Here is a 20225-nt window from a genome sequence, read left to right on the forward strand (position 1 = left end):
TAGCCAAAAAATTTAAGTTTTCTTATAAAATTGTGACTTTTGTCGAGTAAAATGTTGACTCTTTTCATAAAACTGCCAAAATGTTAAGCTTTTCCTGTAAAAGTGCGACTGTTATTGAGTAAAATTCCAACTTTTATCATAATATTGCAGAAATGTTCCGTTTTTCCTGTCAAATTTTGAATTGCGTTGCGTAAAATGACGACTTTTATTATAACACTGTCAAAATTCTAAGTTTTTCTTGTGAAATTCCCACTCATTTTTCACAACAAGCTTTTTTACTCTCTGGTCAACATATGAAATAACAAGTGTGTGTAAGAAATTGAAATGCGCCCCCTTTGGCCAAAATAAATGTAAAAAAAATTTTAAAATATATGTATATAGAGACATACTGTAATAATATGAAGTAAATGATGAAGATTAAAAACCAATTACAAACAAAAAATAAAAACATTTACTAAAAGCAGTCTTTTTCTCACAATGTGTCGACTTTTTTCCCACAAAATTTGGAACAATTTCTCATATTCTTTCTGTTTCTGTAATATTGCAATATTTTCTAGTAAAATTATTACTTTTTTTATGTAAAATTATTACTTTTTAATGCAAAATGGTGGCATTTGTCATATACTGTTTGAGTGACATATTTTGAGTAAAATGAGGACTTATGTCATAGTTTAGAGAGTAAAATTCCGATTATTATTATAATATAGCCAAAGATTTTAAGTTTTCTTATAAAATTGTGACTTTTGCCGAGTGAAATGTTGACTCTTTTCATAAAATTGCCAAAATGTTAAGCTTTTCCTGTAAAAGTGCGACTGTTATTGAGTAAAATTCCAACTTTTATCATAATATTGCAGAAATGTTCCGTTTTTCCTGTCAAATGTTGACTTGCGTTGCGTAAAATGACGACTTTTATTATAACGCTGTCAAAATTCTAAGTTTTTCTTGTGAAATTCCCACTCATTTTTCACAACAAGCTTTTTTACTCTCTGGTCAACATATGAAATAACAAGTGTGTGTAAGAAATTGAAATGCGCCCCCTTTGGCCAAAATAAATGTAAAAAAAATATATATATATGTATATAGAGACATACTGTAATAATGTGAAGTAAATGATGAAGATTAAAAACCAATTACAAACAAAAAATAAAAACATTTACTAAAAGCAGTCTTTTTCTCACAATGTGTCGACTTTTTTCCACAAAATTTGGAACAATTTCTCATATTCTTTCTGTTTCTGTAATATTGCAATATTTTCTAGTAAAATTATTACTTTTTTCATGTAAAATTATTACTTTTTAATGCAAAATGGTGACATTTGAGTGACATATTTTGAGTAAAATTAGGACTTATGTCATAGTTTAGAGAGTAAAATTCCGATTATTATTATAATATAGCCAAAGATTTTAAGTTTTCTTATAAAATTGTGACTTTTGTCGAGTAAAATGTTGACTCTTTTCATAAAACTGCCAAAATGTTAAGCTTTTCCTGTAAAAGTGCGACTGTTATTGAGTAAAATTCCAACTTTTATCATAATATTGCAGAAATGTTCCGTTTTTCCTGTCAAATTTTGAATTGCGTTGCGTAAAAAGACGACTTTTATTATAACACTGTCAAAATTCTAAGTTTTTCTTGTGAAATTCCCACTCATTTTTCACAACAAGCTTTTTTACTCTCTGGTCAACATATGAAATAACAAGTGTGTGTAAGAAATTGAAATGCGCCCCCTTTGGCCAAAATAAATGTAAAAAAAAATTAAAATATATGTATATAGAGACATACTGTAATAATGTGAAGTAAATGATGAAGATTAAAAACCAATTACAAACAAAAAATAAAAACATTTACTAAAAGCAGTCTTTTTCTCACAATGTGTCGATTTTTTTCCCACAAAATTTGGAACAATTTCTCATATTCTTTCTGTTTCTGTAATATTGCAATATTTTCTAGTAAAATTATTACTTTTTTTTATGTAAAATTATTACTTTTTAATGCAAAATGGTGACATTTGTCATATACTATTTGAGTGACATATTTTGAGTAAAATGAGGACTTATGTCATAGTTTGGAGAGTAAAATTCCGATTATTATTATAATATAGCCAAAAATGTTAAGTTTTCTTATAAAATTGTGACTTTTGTCGAGTAAAATGTTGACTCTTTTCATAAAATTGCCAAAATGTTAGCTTTTCCTGTAAAAGTGCGACTGTTATTGAGTAAAATTCCAACTTTTATCATAATATTGCAGAAATGTTCCGTTTTTCCTGTCAAATTTTGACTTGCGTTGCGTAAAATGACGACTTTTATTATAACACTGTCAAAATTCTAAGTTTTTCTTGTGAAATTCCCACTCATTTTTCACAACAAGCTTTTTTACTCTCTGGTCAACATATGAAATAACAAGTGTGTGTAAGAAATTGAAATGCGCCCCCTTTGGCCAAAATAAATGTAAAAACAATTAAAATATATGTATATAGAGACATACTGTAATAATGTGAAGTAAATGATGAAGATTAAAAACCAATTACAAACAAAAAATAAAAACATTTACTAAAAGCAGTCTTTTTCTCACAATGTGTCGACTTTTTTCCCACAAAATTTGGAACAATTTCTCATATTCTTTCTGTTTCTGTAATATTGCAATATTTTCTAGTAAAATTATTACTTTTTTAATGTAAAATTATTACTTTTTAGTGCAAAATGGTGACATTTGTCATATACTGTTTGAGTGACATATTTTGAGTAAAATTAGGACTTATGTCATAGTTTAGAGAGTAAAATTCCGATTATTATTATAATATAGCCAAAAATGTTAAGTTTTCTTATAAAATTGTGACTTTTGTCGAGTAAAATGTTGACTCTTTTCATAAAATTGCCAAAATGTTAAGCTTTTCCTGTAAAAGTGCGACTGTTATTGAGTAAAATTCCAACTTTTATTATAATATTGCAGAAATGTTCCGTTTTTCCTGTCAAATTTTGACTTGCGTTGCGTAAAATGACGACTTTTATTATAACACTGTCAAAATTCTAAGTTTTTCTTGTGAAATTCCCACTCATTTTTCACAACAAGCTTTTTTACTCTCTGGTCAACATATGAAATAACAAGTGTGTGTAAGAAATTGAAATGCGCCCCCTTTGGCCAAAATAAATGTAAAAACAATTAAAATATATGTATATGGAGACATACTGTAATAATGTGAAGTAAATGATGAAGATTAAAAACCAATTACAAACAAAAAATAAAAACATTTACTAAAAGCAGTCTTTTTCTCACAATGTGTCGACTTTTTCCCCACAAAATTTGGAACAATTTCTCATATTCTTTCTGTTTCTGTAATATTGCAATATTTTCTAGTAAAATTATGACTTTTTTTATGTAAAATTATTACTTTTTAGTGCAAAATGGTGACATTTGTCATATACTATTTGAGTGACATATTTTGAGTAAAATGAGGACTTATGTCATAGTTTAGAGAGTAAAATTCCGATTATTTTTATAATATAGCTAAAAATTTTAAGATTTCTTATAAAATTGTGACTTTTGTCGAGTAAAATGTTGACTCTTTTCATAAAATTGCCAAAATGTTAAGCTTTTCCTGTAAAAGTGCGACTGTTATTGAGTAAAATTCCAACTTTTATCATAATATTGCAGAAATGTTCAGTTTTTCCTGTCAAATTTTGACTTGCGTTGCGTAAAATGACGACTTTTATTATAATGCTGTCAAAATTCTGAGTTTTTCTTGTGAAATTCCCACTCATTTTTCACAACAAGCTTTTTTACTCTCTGGTCAACATATGAAATAACAAGTGTGTGTAAGAAATTGAAATGCGCCCCCTTTGGCCAAAATAAATGTAAAAAAAAAAATTAAAATATATGTATATAGAGACATACTGTAATAATGTGAAGTAAATGATGAAGATTAAAAACCAATTACAAACAAAAAATAAAAACATTTACTAAAAGCAGTCTTTTTCTCACAATGTGTCGACTTTTTTCCCACAAAATTTGGAACAATTTCTCATATTCTTTCTGTTTCTGTAATATTGCAATATTTTCTAGTAAAATTATGACTTTTTTAATGTAAAATTATTACTTTTTAATGCAAAATGGTGACATTTGTCATATACTGTTTGAGTGACATATTTTGAGTAAAATTAGGACTTATGTCATAGTTTAGAGAGTAAAATTCCGATTATTATTATAATATAGCCAAAGATTTTAAGTTTTCTTATAAAATTGTGACTTTTGTCGAGTAAAATGTTGACTCTTTTCTTAAAATTGCCAAAATGTTAAGCTTTTCCTGTAAAAGTGCGACTGTTATTGAGTAAAATTCCAACTTTTATCATAATATTGCAGAAATGTTCCGTTTTTCCTGTCAAATTTTGAATTGCGTTGCGTAAAATGACGACTTTTATTATAACACTGTCAAAATTCTAAGTTTTTCTTGTGAAATTCCCACTCATTTTTCACAACAAGCTTTTTTACTCTCTGGTCAACATATGAAATAACAAGTGTGTGTAAGAAATTGAAATGCGCCCCCTTTGGCCAAAATAAATTTAAAAAAAAATTAAAATATATGTATATAGAGACATACTGTAATAACGTGAAGTAAATGATGAAGATTAAAAACCAAATACAAACAAAAAATAAAAACATTTACTAAAAGCAGTCTTTTTCTCACAATGTGTCGACTTTTTTCCCCACAAAATTTGGAACAATTTCTCATATTCTTTCTGTTTCTGTAATATTGCAATATTTTCTAGTAAAATTATGACTTTTTTTATGTAAAATTATTACTTTTTAATGCAAAATGGTGACATTTGAGTGACATATTTTGAGTAAAATGAGGACTTATGTCATAGTTTGGAGAGTAAAATTCCGATTATTATTCTAATATAGCCAAAAATGTTAAGTTTTCTTATAAAATTGTGACTTTTGTCGAGTAAAATGTTGACTCTTTTCATAAAATTGCCAAAATGTTAAGCTTTTCCTGTAAAAGTGCGACTGTTATTGAGTAAAATTCCAACTTTTATCATAATATTGCAGAAATGTTCCGTTTTTTCCTGTCAAATTTTGACTTGCGTTGCGTAAAATGACGACTTTTATTATAACACTGTCAAAATTCTAAGTTTTTCTTGTGAAATTCCCACTCATTTTTCACAACAAGCTTTTTTACTCTCTGGTCAACATATGAAATAACAAGTGTGTGTAAGAAATTGAAATGCGCCCCCTTTGGTCAAAATACATTTAAAAAAAATTTAAATATATGTATATTGAGACATACTGTAATAATGTGAAGTAAATGATGAAGATTAAAAACCAATTACAAACAAAAAATAAAAACATTTACTAAAAGCAGTCTTTTTCTCACAATGTGTCGACTTTTTTCCCATACAATTTGGAACAATTTCTCATATTCTTTCTGTTTCTGTAATATTGCAATATTTTCTAGTAAAATTATGACTTTTTTAATGTAAAATTATTACTTTTTAATGCAAAATGGTGACATTTGTCATATACTGTTTGAGTGACATATTTTGAGTAAAATGAGGACTTATGTCATAGTTTAGAGAGTAAAATTCCGATTATTATTATAATATAGCCAAAGATTTTAAGTTTTCTTATAAAATTGTGACTTTTGCCGAGTGAAATGTTGACTCTTTTCATAAAATTGCCAAAATGTTAAGCTTTTCCTGTAAAAGTGTGACTGTTATTGAGTAAAATTCCAACTTTTATCATAATATTGCAGAAATGTTCCGTTTTTCCTGTCAAATTTTGACTTGCGTTGCGTAAAATGACGACTTTTATTAAAACACTGTCAAAATTCTAAGTTTTTCTTGTGAAATTCCCACTCATTTTTCACAACAAGCTTTTTTACTCTCTGGTCAACATATGAAATAACAAGTGTGTGTAAGAAATTGAAATGCACCCCCTTTGGCCAAAATAAATGTAAAAAAAATATATATATATGTATATAGAGACATACTGTAATAATGTGAAGTAAATGGTGAAGATTAAAAACCAATTACAAACAAAAAATAAAAACATTTACTAAAAGCAGTCTTTTTCTCACAATGTGTCGACTTTTTTTCCCATAAAATTTGGAACAATTTCTCATATTCTTTCTGTTTCTGTAATATTGCAATATTTTCTAGTAAAATTATTACTTTTTTTATGTAAAATTATTACTTTTTAATGCAAAATGGTGACATTTGTCATATACTGTTTGAGTGACATATTTTGAGTAAAATGAGGACTTATGTCATAGTTTGGAGAGTAAAATTCCGATTATTATTATAATATAGCCAAAAATGTTAAGTTTTCTTATAAAATCGTGACTTTTGTCGAGTAAAATGTTGACTCTTTTCATAAAACTGCCAAAATGTTAAGCTTTTCCTGTAAAAGTGTGACTGTTATTGAGTAAAATTCCAACTTTTATCATAATATTGCAGAAATGTTCCGTTTTTTTCCAGTCAAATTTTGACTTGCGTTGCGTAAAATGATGACTTTTATTATAACACTGTCAAAATTCTAAGTTTTTCTTGTGGAATTCCCACTCATTTTTCACAACAAGCTTTTTTACTCTCTGGTCAACATATGAAATAACAAGTGTGTGTAAGAAATTGAAATGCGCCCCCTTTGGCCAAAATAAATGTAAAAAAAAAAATTAAAATATATGTATATAGAGACATACTGTAATAATGTGCAGTAAATGATGAAGATTAAAAACCAATTACAAACAAAAAATAAAAACATTTACTAAAAGCAGTCTTTTTCTCACAATGTGTCGACTTTTTTCCCATAAAATTTGGAACAATTTCTCATATTCTTTCTGTTTCTGTAATATTGCAATATTTTCTAGTAAAATTATTACTTTTTTTTATGTAAAATTATTACTTTTTAATGCAAAATGGTGACATTTGTCATATACTATTTGAGTGACATATTTTGAGTAAAATGAGGACTTATGTCATAGTTTGGAGAGTAAAATTCCGATTATTATTATAATATAGCCAAAAATGTTAAGTTTTCTTATAAAATTGTGACTTTTGCCGAGTAAAATGTTGACTCTTTTCATAAAATTGCCAAAATGTTAAGCTTTTCCTGTAAAAGTGCGACTGTTATTGAGTAAAATTTCAACTTTTATCATAATATTGCAGAAATGTTCCGTTTTTCCTGTCAAATTTTGACTTGCGTTGCGTAAAATGACGACTTTTATTATAACACTGTCAAAATTCGCAGTTTTTCTTGTGAAATTCCCACTCATTTTTCACAACAAGCTTTTTTACTCTCTGGTCAACATATGAAATAACAAGTGTGTGTAAGAAATTGAAATGCGCCCCCTTTGGCCAAAATTTTTTTTTAAACAATTAAAATATATGTATATAGAGACATACTGTAATAATGTGAAGTAAATGATGAAGATTAAAAACCAATTACAAACAAAAAATAAAAACATTTACTAAAAGCAGTCTTTTTCTCACAATGTGTCGACTTTTTTCCCACAAAATTTGGAACAATTTCTCATATTCTTTCTGTTTCTGTAATATTGCAATATTTTCTAGTAAAATTATTACTTTTTTTATGTAAAATTATTACTTTTTAATGCAAAATGGTGACATTTGTCATATACTGTTTGAGTGACATATTTTGAGTAAAATTAGGACTTATGTCATAGTTTGGAGAGTAAAATTCCGATTATTATTATAATATAGCCAAAGATTTTAAGTTTTCTTATAAAATTGTGACTTTTGCCGAGTAAAATGTTGACTCTTTTCATAAAACTGCCAAAATGTTAAGCTTTTCCTGTAAAAGTGCGACTGTTATTGAGTAAAATTCCAACTTTTATCATAATATTGCAGAAATGTTCCGTTTTTTCCTGTCAAATTTTGACTTGCGTTGCGTAAAATGGCGACTTTTATTATAACACTGTCAAAATTCTAAGTTTTTCTTGTGAAATTCCCACTCATTTTTCACAACAAGCTTTTTTACTCTCTGGTCAACATATGAAATAACAAGTGTGTGTAAGAAATTGAAATGCGCCCCCTTTGGCCAAAATAAATGTAAAAACAATTAAAATATATGTATATAGAGACATACTGTAATAATGTGAAGTAATTGATGAAGATTAAAAACCAATTACAAAGAAAAAATAAAAACATTTACTAAAAGCAGTCTTTTTCTCACAATGTGTCGACTTTTTTCCCACAAAATTTGGAACAATTTCTCGTATTCTTTCTGTTTCTGTAATATTGCAATATTTTCTAGTAAAATTATTACTTTTTTTATGTAAAATTATTACTTTTTAATGCAAAATGGTGACATTTGTCATATACTATTTGAGTGACATATTTTGAGTAAAATTAGGACTTATGTCATAGTTTGGAGAGTAAAATTCCGATTATTATTATAATATAGCCAAAAATTTTAAGTTTTCTTATAGAATTGTGACTTTTGTCGAGTAAAATGTTGACTCTTTTCATAAAATTGCCAAAATGTTAAGCTTTTCCTGTAAAAGTGCGACTGTTATTGAGTAAAATTCCAACTTTTATCATAATATTGCAGAAATGTTCCGTTTTTCCTGTCAAATTTTGACTTGCGTTGCGTAAAATGACGGCTTTTATTATAACGCTGTCAAAATTCTGAGTTTTTCTTGTGAAATTCCCACTCATTTTTCACAACAAGCTTTTTTACTCTCTGGTCAACATATGAAATAACAAGTGTGTGTAAGAAATTGAAATGCGCCCCCTTTGGCCAAAATAAATGTAAAAACAATTAAAATATATGTATATAGAGACATACTGTAATAATGTGAAGTAAATGATGAAGATTAAAAACCAATTACAAACAAAAAATAAAAACATTTACTAAAAGCAGTCTTTTTCTCACAATGTGTCGACTTTTTTCCCACAAAATTTGGAACAATTTCTCATATTCTTTCTGTTTCTGTAATATTGCAATATTTTCTAGTAAAATTATGACTTTTTTAATGTAAAATTATTACTTTTTAATGCAAAATGGTGACATTTGTCATATACTGTTTGAGTGACATATTTTGAGTAAAATGAGGACTTATGTCATAGTTTGGAGAGTAAAATTCCGATTATTATTATAATATAGCCAAAAATTTTAAGTTTTCTTATAAAATTGTGACTTTTGTCGAGTAAAATGTTGACTCTTTTCATAAAACTGCCAAAATGTTAAGCTTTTCCTGTAAAAGTGCGACTGTTATTGAGTAAAATTCCAACTTTTATCATAATATTGCAGAAATGTTCCGTTTTTCCTGTCAAATTTTGAATTGCGTTGCGTAAAATGACGACTTTTATTATAACACTGTCAAAATTCTAAGTTTTTCTTGTGAAATTCCCACTCATTTTTCACAACAAGCTTTTTTACTCTCTGGTCAACATATGAAATAACAAGTGTGTGTAAGATTTTGAAATGCACCCCCTTTGGCCAAAATCAATTTAAAAACAATTAAAATATATGTATATAGAGACATACTGTAATAATGTGAAGTAAATGATGAAGATTAAAAACCAATTACAAACAAAAAATAAAAACATTTACTAAAAGCAGTCTTTTTCTCACAATGTGTCGACTTTTTTCCCATAAAATTTGGAACAGTTTCTCGTATTCTTTCTGTTTCTGTAATATTGCAATATTTTCTAGTAAAATTATTACTTTTTTTATGTAAAATTATTACTTTTTAATGCAAAATGGTGACATTTGTCATATACTGTTTGAGTGACATATTTTGAGTAAAATGAGGACTTATGTCATAGTTTGGAGAGTAAAATTCAGATTATTATTATAATATAGCCAAAAAATTTAAGTTTTCTTATAAAATTGTGACTTTTGTCGAGTAAAATGTTGACTCTTTTCATAAAATTGCCAAAATGTTAAGCTTTTCCTGTAAAAGTGCGACTGTTATTGAGTAAAATTCCAACTTTTATCATAATATTGCAGAAATGTTCCGTTTTTTTCCTGTCAAATTTTGACTTGCGTTGCGTAAAATGACGACTTTTATTATAACACTGTCAAAATTCTAAGTTTTTCTTGTGAAATTCCTACTCATTTTTCACAACAAGCTTTTTTACTCTCTGGTCAACATATGAAATAACAAGTGTGTGTAAGAAATTGAAATGCGCCCCCTTTGGCCAAAATACATTTAAAAAAAATTAAAATATATGTATATTGAGACATACTGTAATAATGTGAAGTAAATGATGAAGATTAAAAAACAATTACAAACAAAAAATAAAAACATTTACTAAAAGCAGTCTTTTTCTCACAATGTGTCGACTTTTTTCCCACAAAATTTGGAACAATTTCTCATATTCTTTCTGTTTCTGTAATATTGCAATATTTTCTAGTAAAATTATTACTTTTTAGTGCAAAATGGTGACATTTGTCATATACTGTTTGAGTGACATATTTTGAGTAAAATGAGGACTTATGTCATAGTTTAGAGAGTAAAATTCCGATTATTATTATAATATAGCCAAAAAATTTAAGTTTTCTTATAAAATTGTGACTTTTGCCGAGTAAAATGTTGACTCTTTTCATAAAATTGCCAAAATGTTAGCTTTTCCTGTAAAAGTGCGACTGTTGAGTAAAATTCCAACTTTTATCATAATATTGCAGAAATGTTCCGTTTTTCCTGTCAAATTTTGACTTGCGTTGCGTAAAATGACGACTTTTATTATAATACTGTCAAAATTCTAAGTTTTTCTTGTGAAATTCCCACTCATTTTTCACAACAAGCTTTTTTACTCTCTGGTCAACATATGAAATAACAAGTGTGTGTAAGAAATTGAAATGCGCCCCCTTTGGCCAAAATAAATGTAAAAACAATTAAAATATATGTATATAGAGACATACTGTAATAATGTGAAGTAAATGATGAAGATTAAAAACCAATTACAAACAAAAAATAAAAACATTTACTAAAAGCAGTCTTTTTCTCACAATGTGTCGACTTTTTTCCCATAAAATTTGGAACAATTTCTCGTATTCTTTCTGTTTCTGTAATATTGCAATATTTTCTAGTAAAATTATGACTTTTTTTATGTAAAATTATTACTTTTTAATGCAAAGTGGTGACATTTGTCATATACTGTTTGAGTGACATATTTTGAGTAAAATGAGGACTTATGTCATAGTTTGGAGAGTAAAATTCCGATTATTATTATAATATAGCCAAAAATGTTAAGTTTTCTTATAAAATTGTGACTTTTGTCGAGTAAAATGTTGACTCTTTTCATAAAATTGCCAAAATGTTAGCTTTTCCTGTAAAAGTGCGACTGTTGAGTAAAATTCCAACTTTTATCATAATATTGCAGAAATGTTCCGTTTTTCCTGTCAAATTTTGACTTGCGTTGCGTAAAATGACGACTTTTATTATAACACTGTCAAAATTCTAAGTTTTTCTTGTGAAATTCCCACTCATTTTTCACAACAAGCTTTTTTACTCTCTGGTCAACATATGAAATAACAAGTGTGTGTAAGAAATTGAAATGCGCCCCCTTTGGCCAAAATAAATGTAAAAACAATTAAAATATATGTATATAGAGACATACTGTAATAATGTGAAGTAAATGATGAAGATTAAAAACCAATTACAAACAAAAAATAAAAACATTTACTAAAAGCAGTCTTTTTCTCACAATGTGTCGACTTTTTTCCCACAAAATTTGGAACAATTTCTCATATTCTTTCTGTTTCTGTAATATTGCAATATTTTCTAGTAAAATTACTACTTTTTTTATGTAAAATTATTACTTTTTAATGCAAAATGGTGACATTTGTCATGTACTGTTTGAGTGACATATTTTGAGTAAAATTAGGACTTATGTCATAGTTTGGAGAGTAAAATTCCTATTATTATTATAATATAGCCAAAGATTTTAAGTTTTCTTATAAAATTGTGACTTTTGTCGAGTAAAATGTTGACTCTTTTCATAAAATTGCCAAAATGTTAAGCTTTTCCTGTAAAAGTGCGACTGTTATTGAGTAAAATTCCAACTTTTATCATAATATTGCAGAAATGTTCCGTTTTTCCTGTCAAATTTTGACTTGCGTTGCGTAAAATGACGACTTTTATTATAACACTGTCAAAGTTCTAAGTTTTTCTTGTGAAATTCCCACTCATTTTTCACAACAAGCTTTTTTACTCTCTGGTCAACATATGAAATAACAAGTGTGTGTAAGAAATTGAAATGCGCCCCCTTTGGCCAAAATAAATGTAAAAAAAAATAAAATATATGTATATAGAGACATACTGTAATAATGTGAAGTAAATGATGAAGATTAAAAACCAATTACAAACAAAAAATAAAAACATTTACTAAAAGCAGTCTTTTTCTCACAATGTGTTGACTTTTTTCCCACAAAATTTGGAACAATTTCTCATATTCTTTCTGTTTCTGTAATATTGCAATATTTTCTAGTAAAATTATGACTTTTTTAATGTAAAATTATTACTTTTTAATGCAAAATGGTGACATTTGTCATATACTGTTTGAGTGACATATTTTGAGTAAAATTAGGACTTATGTCATAGTTTAGAGAGTAAAATTCCGATTATTATTATAATATAGCCAAAGATTTTAAGTTTTCTTATAAAATTGTGACTTTTGCCGAGTAAAATGTTGACTCTTTTCATAAAATTGCCAAAATGTTAAGCTTTTCCTGTAAAAGTGCGACTGTTATTGAGTAAAATTCCAACTTTTATCATAATATTGCAGAAATGTTCCGTTTTTCCTGTCAAATTTTGACTTGCGTTGCGTAAAATGGCGACTTTTATTATAACACTGTCAAAATTCTAAGTTTTTCTTGTGAAATTCCCACTCATTTTTCACAACAAGCTTTTTTACTCTCTGGTCAACATATGAAATAACAAGTGTGTGTAAGAAATTTAAATGCGACCCCTTTGGCCAAAATAAATTTATAAACAATTAAAATATATGTATATAGAGACATACTGTAATAATGTGAAGTAAATGATGAAGATTAAAAACCAATTACAAACAAAAAATAAAAACATTTACTAAAAGCAGTCTTTTTCTCACAATGTGTCGACTTTTTTCCCACAAAATTTGGAACAATTTCTCATATTCTTTCTGTTTCTGTAATATTGCAATATTTTCTAGTAAAATTATTACTTTTTAATGCAAAATGGTGACATTTGTCATATACTGTTTGAGTGACACATTTTGAGTAAAATGAGGACTTATGTCATAGTTTGGAGAGTAAAATTCCGATTATTTTTATAATATAGCCAAAAATTTTAAGTTTTCTTATAAAATTGTGACTTTTGTCGAGTAAAATGTTGACTCTTTTCATAAAATTGCCAAAATGTTAAGCTTTTCCTGTAAAAGTGCGACTGTTATTGAGTAAAATTCCAACTTTTATCATAATATTGCAGAAATGTTCCGTTTTTCCTGTCAAATTTTGAATTGCGTTGCGTAAAATGACGACTTTTATTATAATGCTGTCAAAATTCTGAGTTTTTCTTGTGAAATTCCCACTCATTTTTCACAACAAGCTTTTTTATATTTGCATAGTATGTATATATTATTAATGTTGCAAATACAAATCTTCATATATCTAGAAAAGGTGGTCCGAAAGAGGTAGGCATTTTTCAGAGGTCTCAAGAAGGTAACAAATACAAGAATGTGTGTGTGGGGGGGGGGGGGGTGTGGGTCTGGGTCTTACCCTCTGGGTAGTGCGAGCCTGTTGGGAGGTCGGTGTAGTTCCACACTCCATTGTTGTACACCCAGCGGGCCCACACATCAGTGGACAGGGTCTCGGACACCCACCAACCCTGCATGCAAATAACCCATAATTTGGTTATTTAGTCAGGACACAGATTATTTTTCAAACAACCCTAGAAATAATTAAATCTAATAATTTAATATATATGTGTAAAAAACACATTTTTGCATGATTTTAATTAAATCATTTAATTTTAATAAATTAAAAAATGTAGTTATATTTCAGTTATGTTATTATATATATAATAATATAGTTTGTGTTTATGACATGTTTTTTTTATACAATCACAGAAATATATAAATACCAAAAAATAAAATATATATATATATATATATATATATATATATATATATGTGTTAAAAACAATTTTTGCAGGGTTTTAATTCATTAGTTTAATTTAAATGTTTTTGTTTTTTTAAATAAATGTATATCAGTTATGTTATTATATATAATATATTTTGTGTTTAGGACATGTTGTCATTTTTTAAACAACCATAAAAATATATAAATACCAAAAAATAAAGTCAATTAATAAATATTTTTTATTAAGACATTTTTGCAAGGTTTTAATTAATTGATTTAATTTAAATATATTGAAAAAATTTAATTGTATTTCAGTTATGTTAATACATATAATATAGTTTGTGTCTATGACATATTGTAATTTTTTTATACAACTATAGAAAAATATTTTAAAAATAAATAAAGTAAATTAATATATATGTGTTAACACATTTTTGCAAGGTTTTAATTCATTGATTAAATTTAAATATATTTAAAAAATTAATTATATTTCAGTTATGTTAATACATATCATATAGTTTGTGTTTGTCATGTTGTAATTTTTCACACAACTATAAAAATATATAAATACCAAAAAATTAAATTTTTGCATGGTTTTAATTCATTAATTTAATTTGAATAAATTAAAAAATGTTAGTTATATTTCAGTTATGTTATTATATATAATAATATAGTTTGTGTTTATGACATGTTTTTTTTATAAAATCACAGAAATATATAAATACCAAAAAATTAAATAAATATATATGTGTTAAAAACATTTTTTTGCAGGGTTTTAATTCATTAGTTTAATTTAAATGTGTGTTTTTTTTTGTTGTTTTTTAATAAATGTATATAAGTTAAGTTATTATATATAATATATTTTGTGTTTAGGACATTTTTAAACAACCATAAAAATATATAAATACCAAAAAATAAAGTCAATTAATAAATATTTTTTTATTAAGACATTTTTGCAAGGTTTTAATTCATTGATTTAATTTAAATATATTAAAAAAAATGTAATTATACAGTATTTCAATTATGTTAATACATACAATATAGTTTGTGTCTATGACATATTGTAATTTTTTATACAACTATAGAAATATATAAATACAAAAAAATAAAGTAAATTAATATATATGTGTTAACACATTTTTGAAAGGTTTTAATTCATTGATTAAATTTAAATATATTAAAAAAATTAATTATATTTCAGTTATGTTAATACATATGATATAGTTTGTGTTTGTCATGTTGTAATTTTTCACACAACTATAAAAATACATAAATACCAAAAAATGTAATTTTTGCATGGTTTTAATTCATTAATTTAATTCAAATAAATTAAATTATATTCCAGTTGTGTTAATATATATAATATACTTTGTTTTCATGACATGTTGTAATTTTTTAAATAATGACATTTGATCTATTTTACAATAAATATTTTGATGATTAATTATTATATAATCGATTTATTTATTGCATTTTTGTCAAATAAATTCATGATTATTTTTATAATGTTAATCTATTTTTCAATAACTGATCATAATGCATTTTGCAATTCTGACAGACCATAAGCTACGGCGTGTTGCCGAGCTAGGAAGTAGTCTTTGCTCACGTTGTGCCCTACACAGTGTTTGTACTGTAAGTATTGTACTTATTACACACCAGCTGTTTGATTGTAACGTGCGTCTTAGTTGTAGTTTTCATGACAACATGTGGAGGTGTTAACGTCGCCATGTGAAATGGCTAATGCTAATCAGTAGTGTGTGTATGGCAAATCCAATGTAAATTAGCATTGAGCTAGCGCATTTTGTAAAAGCCGAGCCAAACTTTACAATTGGGCATCTAGTTTGAGACGTTTTTTTAGTCTGTAGTTGCAATTCTTGCCGAGCTAGAAAGTAGTCTTTGCTCATGTTGTGCCCTATACAGTGTTTGTACTGTAAGTATTGTACTTATTACACACCAGCTGTTTGATTGTAACGTGCGTCTTAGTTGTAGTTTTCATGAAAAAATGTGGAGGTGTTGACGTCGCCATGTGAAATGGCTCATGCTAATCAGTAGCGTGTGTATGGCAAATCCAATGTAAATTAGCATTGAGCTAGCGCATTTTTGGAAAAGCCGAGCCGAACTTTACGATTGGGCGTCTCGTTTGAGACGTTTTTTTAGTCTGTAGTTGCAATTCTTGCCGAGCTAGGAAGTAGTCTTTGCTCACGTTGCGCCCTACACAGTGTTTGTACTGTAAGTATCGTACTTATTACTTATTACACACCAGCTGTTTGATTGTAACGTGCGTCTTAGTTGTAGTTTTCATGACAACATGTGGAGGTGTTGACGTCGCCATGTGAAATAGCTCATGCTAATCAGTAGCGTGTGTGTATAGCAAATCCAATGTAAATTAGCATAGCCTAACTTTACGATTGGGCGTTTTCTATCAGACATACTTCATTTGCTGGCGTGGAAAGTTACCTGGAGGCGCTTTGTTTCAGCCGGTTTTTAGTCTGCAAGCGGCACATGATGTCACATGATGTCACATGTTACATGATGTCACATGTTACATGATGTCACATGTTACATGATGTCACATGATGTCACATGTTACATGATGTCACATGATGTCACATGATACATGATGTCACATGATGTCACGTCACATGATGTCACGTGTTATATGATGTCACATGATGTCACATGCCACATGATGTCACATAATGTCACATGATGTCACATGTTACATGATGTCACATGATGTCACATGATACATGATGTCACATGATGTCACGTCACATGATGTCACATGTTATATGATGTCACATGATGTCACATGCTACATGATGTCACATGATGTCACATAATGTCACATGATGTCACATGTCACATGATGTCACATGTTACATGATGTCACATGATGTCACATGATGTCACATGATGTCACATGCCACATGATGTCACATAATGTCACATGATGTCACATGTCACATGATGTCACATGTTACATGATGTCACATGCCACATGATGTCACATGATGTCACATGATGTCACATGCCACATGATGTCACATGATGTCACATGATGTCACATGTCACATGATGTCACATGATGTCACATGTTACATGATGTCACATGTCACATGATGTCACATGATGTCACATGATGTCACATGCCACATGATGTCACATAATGTCACATGATGTCACATGTCACATGATGTCACATGTTACATGATGTCACATGATGTCACATGATGTCACATGATGTCACATGATGTCACATGCCACATGATGTCACATAATGTCACATGATGTCACATGTCACATGATGTCACATGTTACATGATGTCACATGATGTCACATGATGTCACATGATGTCACATGCCACATGATGTCACATAATGTCACATGATGTCACATGTCACATGATGTCACATGTTACATGATGTCACATGATGTCACATGTTACATGATGTCACATGCCACATGATGTCACATGATGTCACATGTCACATGATGTCACGTCACATGATGTCACATGTTACATGTCACATGATGTCACATGCCACATATGTCACATGCCACATGCCACATGTCACATGATGTCACATGCCACATGATGTTACATGATGTCACATGTCACATGATGTCACGTCACATGATGTCACATGCCACATGATGCCACATGATGTCACATGATGTCACATGATGTCACATGCCACATGATGTTACATGATGTCACATGATGTCACATGCCACATGATGTCACATGATGTCACATGTCACATGTCACATGCCACATGATGTTACATGATGTCACATGATGCCACATGATGCCACATGATGCCACATGATGTCACATGTTACATGATGTCACATGATGTCACATGCCACATGATGTCACATGCCACATGATGTCACATGACGTCACATGCCACATGATGTCACATGATGTCACATGATGTCACATGATGTCACATGATACATGATGTCACATGATACATGATGTCACATGCCACATGATGTCACATGCCACATGATGTCACATGATGTCACATGTTACATGATGTCACATGATGTCACATGCCACATGATGCCACATGATGTCACATGATGTCACATGATGCTACATGATGTCACATGATGTCACATGCCACATGATGTTACATGATGTCACATGATGCCACGTCACATGATGTCACGGCAACAAAGGTATGGCGCAGCTAAAATGGAGTGTAAAAGTAGCGGCGTGCACACCCACAAAGTGTGCGAAGGTGGTGTGTAGTTGACATGTTTGTGTGGCGGGCAGAAGGAGCGTGAGGAATGTGTGGGTCAGTGTGGCATTCCACACGTGTCACGGTGGTATGTGGCAAGGTAAACATTCCACGTGTGGCCAAGTAAACAGCGATATGTCACAGGCTTGTGCGCGGGGTATGCGCAGGTGGGCGTGGCCACTCACGTTGTCGATGGTGGCCACCAGCAGGAGGATGATGCAGATGATGTGCAGGGCGAAGATGCCGGCGAGAAGGATCAGCATGTTGATGATGATGATGATGATGTGATGATGATGTCGCTGTGTGAGGAAGACGACGTGAAAACTTGTTTTGCTGCTTTGTTAGGCGCTACTACGCTACTTTGGAACTCACACACACACACACTCAGAAGACTGGCCAGGAGCTTCAGCTTCAAGCGTGTACACACACACACACACACACACACTAGAGCACACACACACACACACACACACACACATTCATTAACACACACTAGAGCACACACACAATCCAATCCACTTTATTTATATAACACATTTAAACAACAAAAATGTTTCCAAAGTGCTGCAAAAACAATATTAAAAACAATATTCAAATAGTATCCTTAGCTCCACCAATGACTGAATAAAAAAACTAAACATAAATAAATATAAAAACAATATAAAAATAAATATGATTAAAAACTATTTTAAAGGGTAAAACCAATTAAAACAGTAAATAGGAATCAAAATGTATAAAAAACACACATTCACACACACCCTTTTCATAAGCACACACACACACACACACATTTCATAAACACACGCACACACACACACATTCATAAACACACACTAAAGCACACACACATTCATTAACACACACTAAAGCACACACACTTTCACAGACACACACACATTCATACACACACACATTTCATAAACACACGTGCACACACACACACACACTTTCATAAACGCACGCACACACACACAAATTCATAAACACACACTAAAGCCCACACACACACATTCACACACGTATTCATAAACACACACACACATTCACACACGTATTCATAAACACACGCACGCACACACACACACACACACACACATTGATAAACACACAATAAAGGACGCACACATTCATACACACACATTCACACACACATTCATAAACACACGCACGCACACACACGTACACACACACACACTTTCATAAATGCATGGACACACACACACAAATTCATAAACACACACTAAAGCACACACACTTTCACAAATACACACACATTCATACACACACACATTTCATAAACACACGCGCACACGCACACACACACACACACACACACACACACATTCATAAACGCACGCACACACACACACAAATTCATAAACACACACTAAAGCCCACACACACACATTCACACACGTATTCATAAACACACGCACGCACACACACACACATTCACACACATATTCATAAACACACGCACGCACACACACACACATTCACACACGTATTCATAAACACACGCACGCACACACACACACACACACACACACATTGATAAACACACAATAAAGGACGCACACATTCATACACACACATTCACACACACACTCATAAACACACGCACACACACGCACACACACACACACTTTCATAAATGCATGCACACACACACACAAATTCATAAACACACACTAAAGCACACACACTTTCACAGATACACACACATTTCATAAACACACGCGCACACACACACACACACACACACTTTCATAAACGCATGCACACACACACACAAATTCATAAACACACACTAAAGCCCACACACACACATTCACACACGTATTCATAAACACACGCACACACACACACACACACACACACATTGATAAACA

At 29.7% G+C, this 20225-nt stretch overlaps 1 protein-coding gene across 1 annotated transcript in view; it reads right to left on the minus strand.

Annotated features, from left to right (window-relative positions):
- LOC133615322 (epithelial membrane protein 2-like) overlaps positions 1 to 20225 on the minus strand; it is a 42527-nt gene that overhangs the window by 12754 nt on the left and 9548 nt on the right. Inside the window, exons 2-3 of the mRNA XM_061973837.2 lie at positions 18519 to 18632; positions 13717 to 13825 (exon numbers count right to left, since the gene is read on the minus strand). Of these exons, the coding sequence (XP_061829821.1) occupies positions 13717 to 13825; positions 18519 to 18596 (187 nt within the window). The 5' untranslated portion in view covers positions 18597 to 18632. The remainder of the gene's footprint in view (positions 1 to 13716; positions 13826 to 18518; positions 18633 to 20225) is intronic.

Source organism: Nerophis lumbriciformis, linkage group LG22 (genome assembly GCF_033978685.3).
Source record: "Nerophis lumbriciformis linkage group LG22, RoL_Nlum_v2.1, whole genome shotgun sequence".
Taxonomy (NCBI): Eukaryota; Metazoa; Chordata; class Actinopteri; order Syngnathiformes; family Syngnathidae; genus Nerophis; species Nerophis lumbriciformis.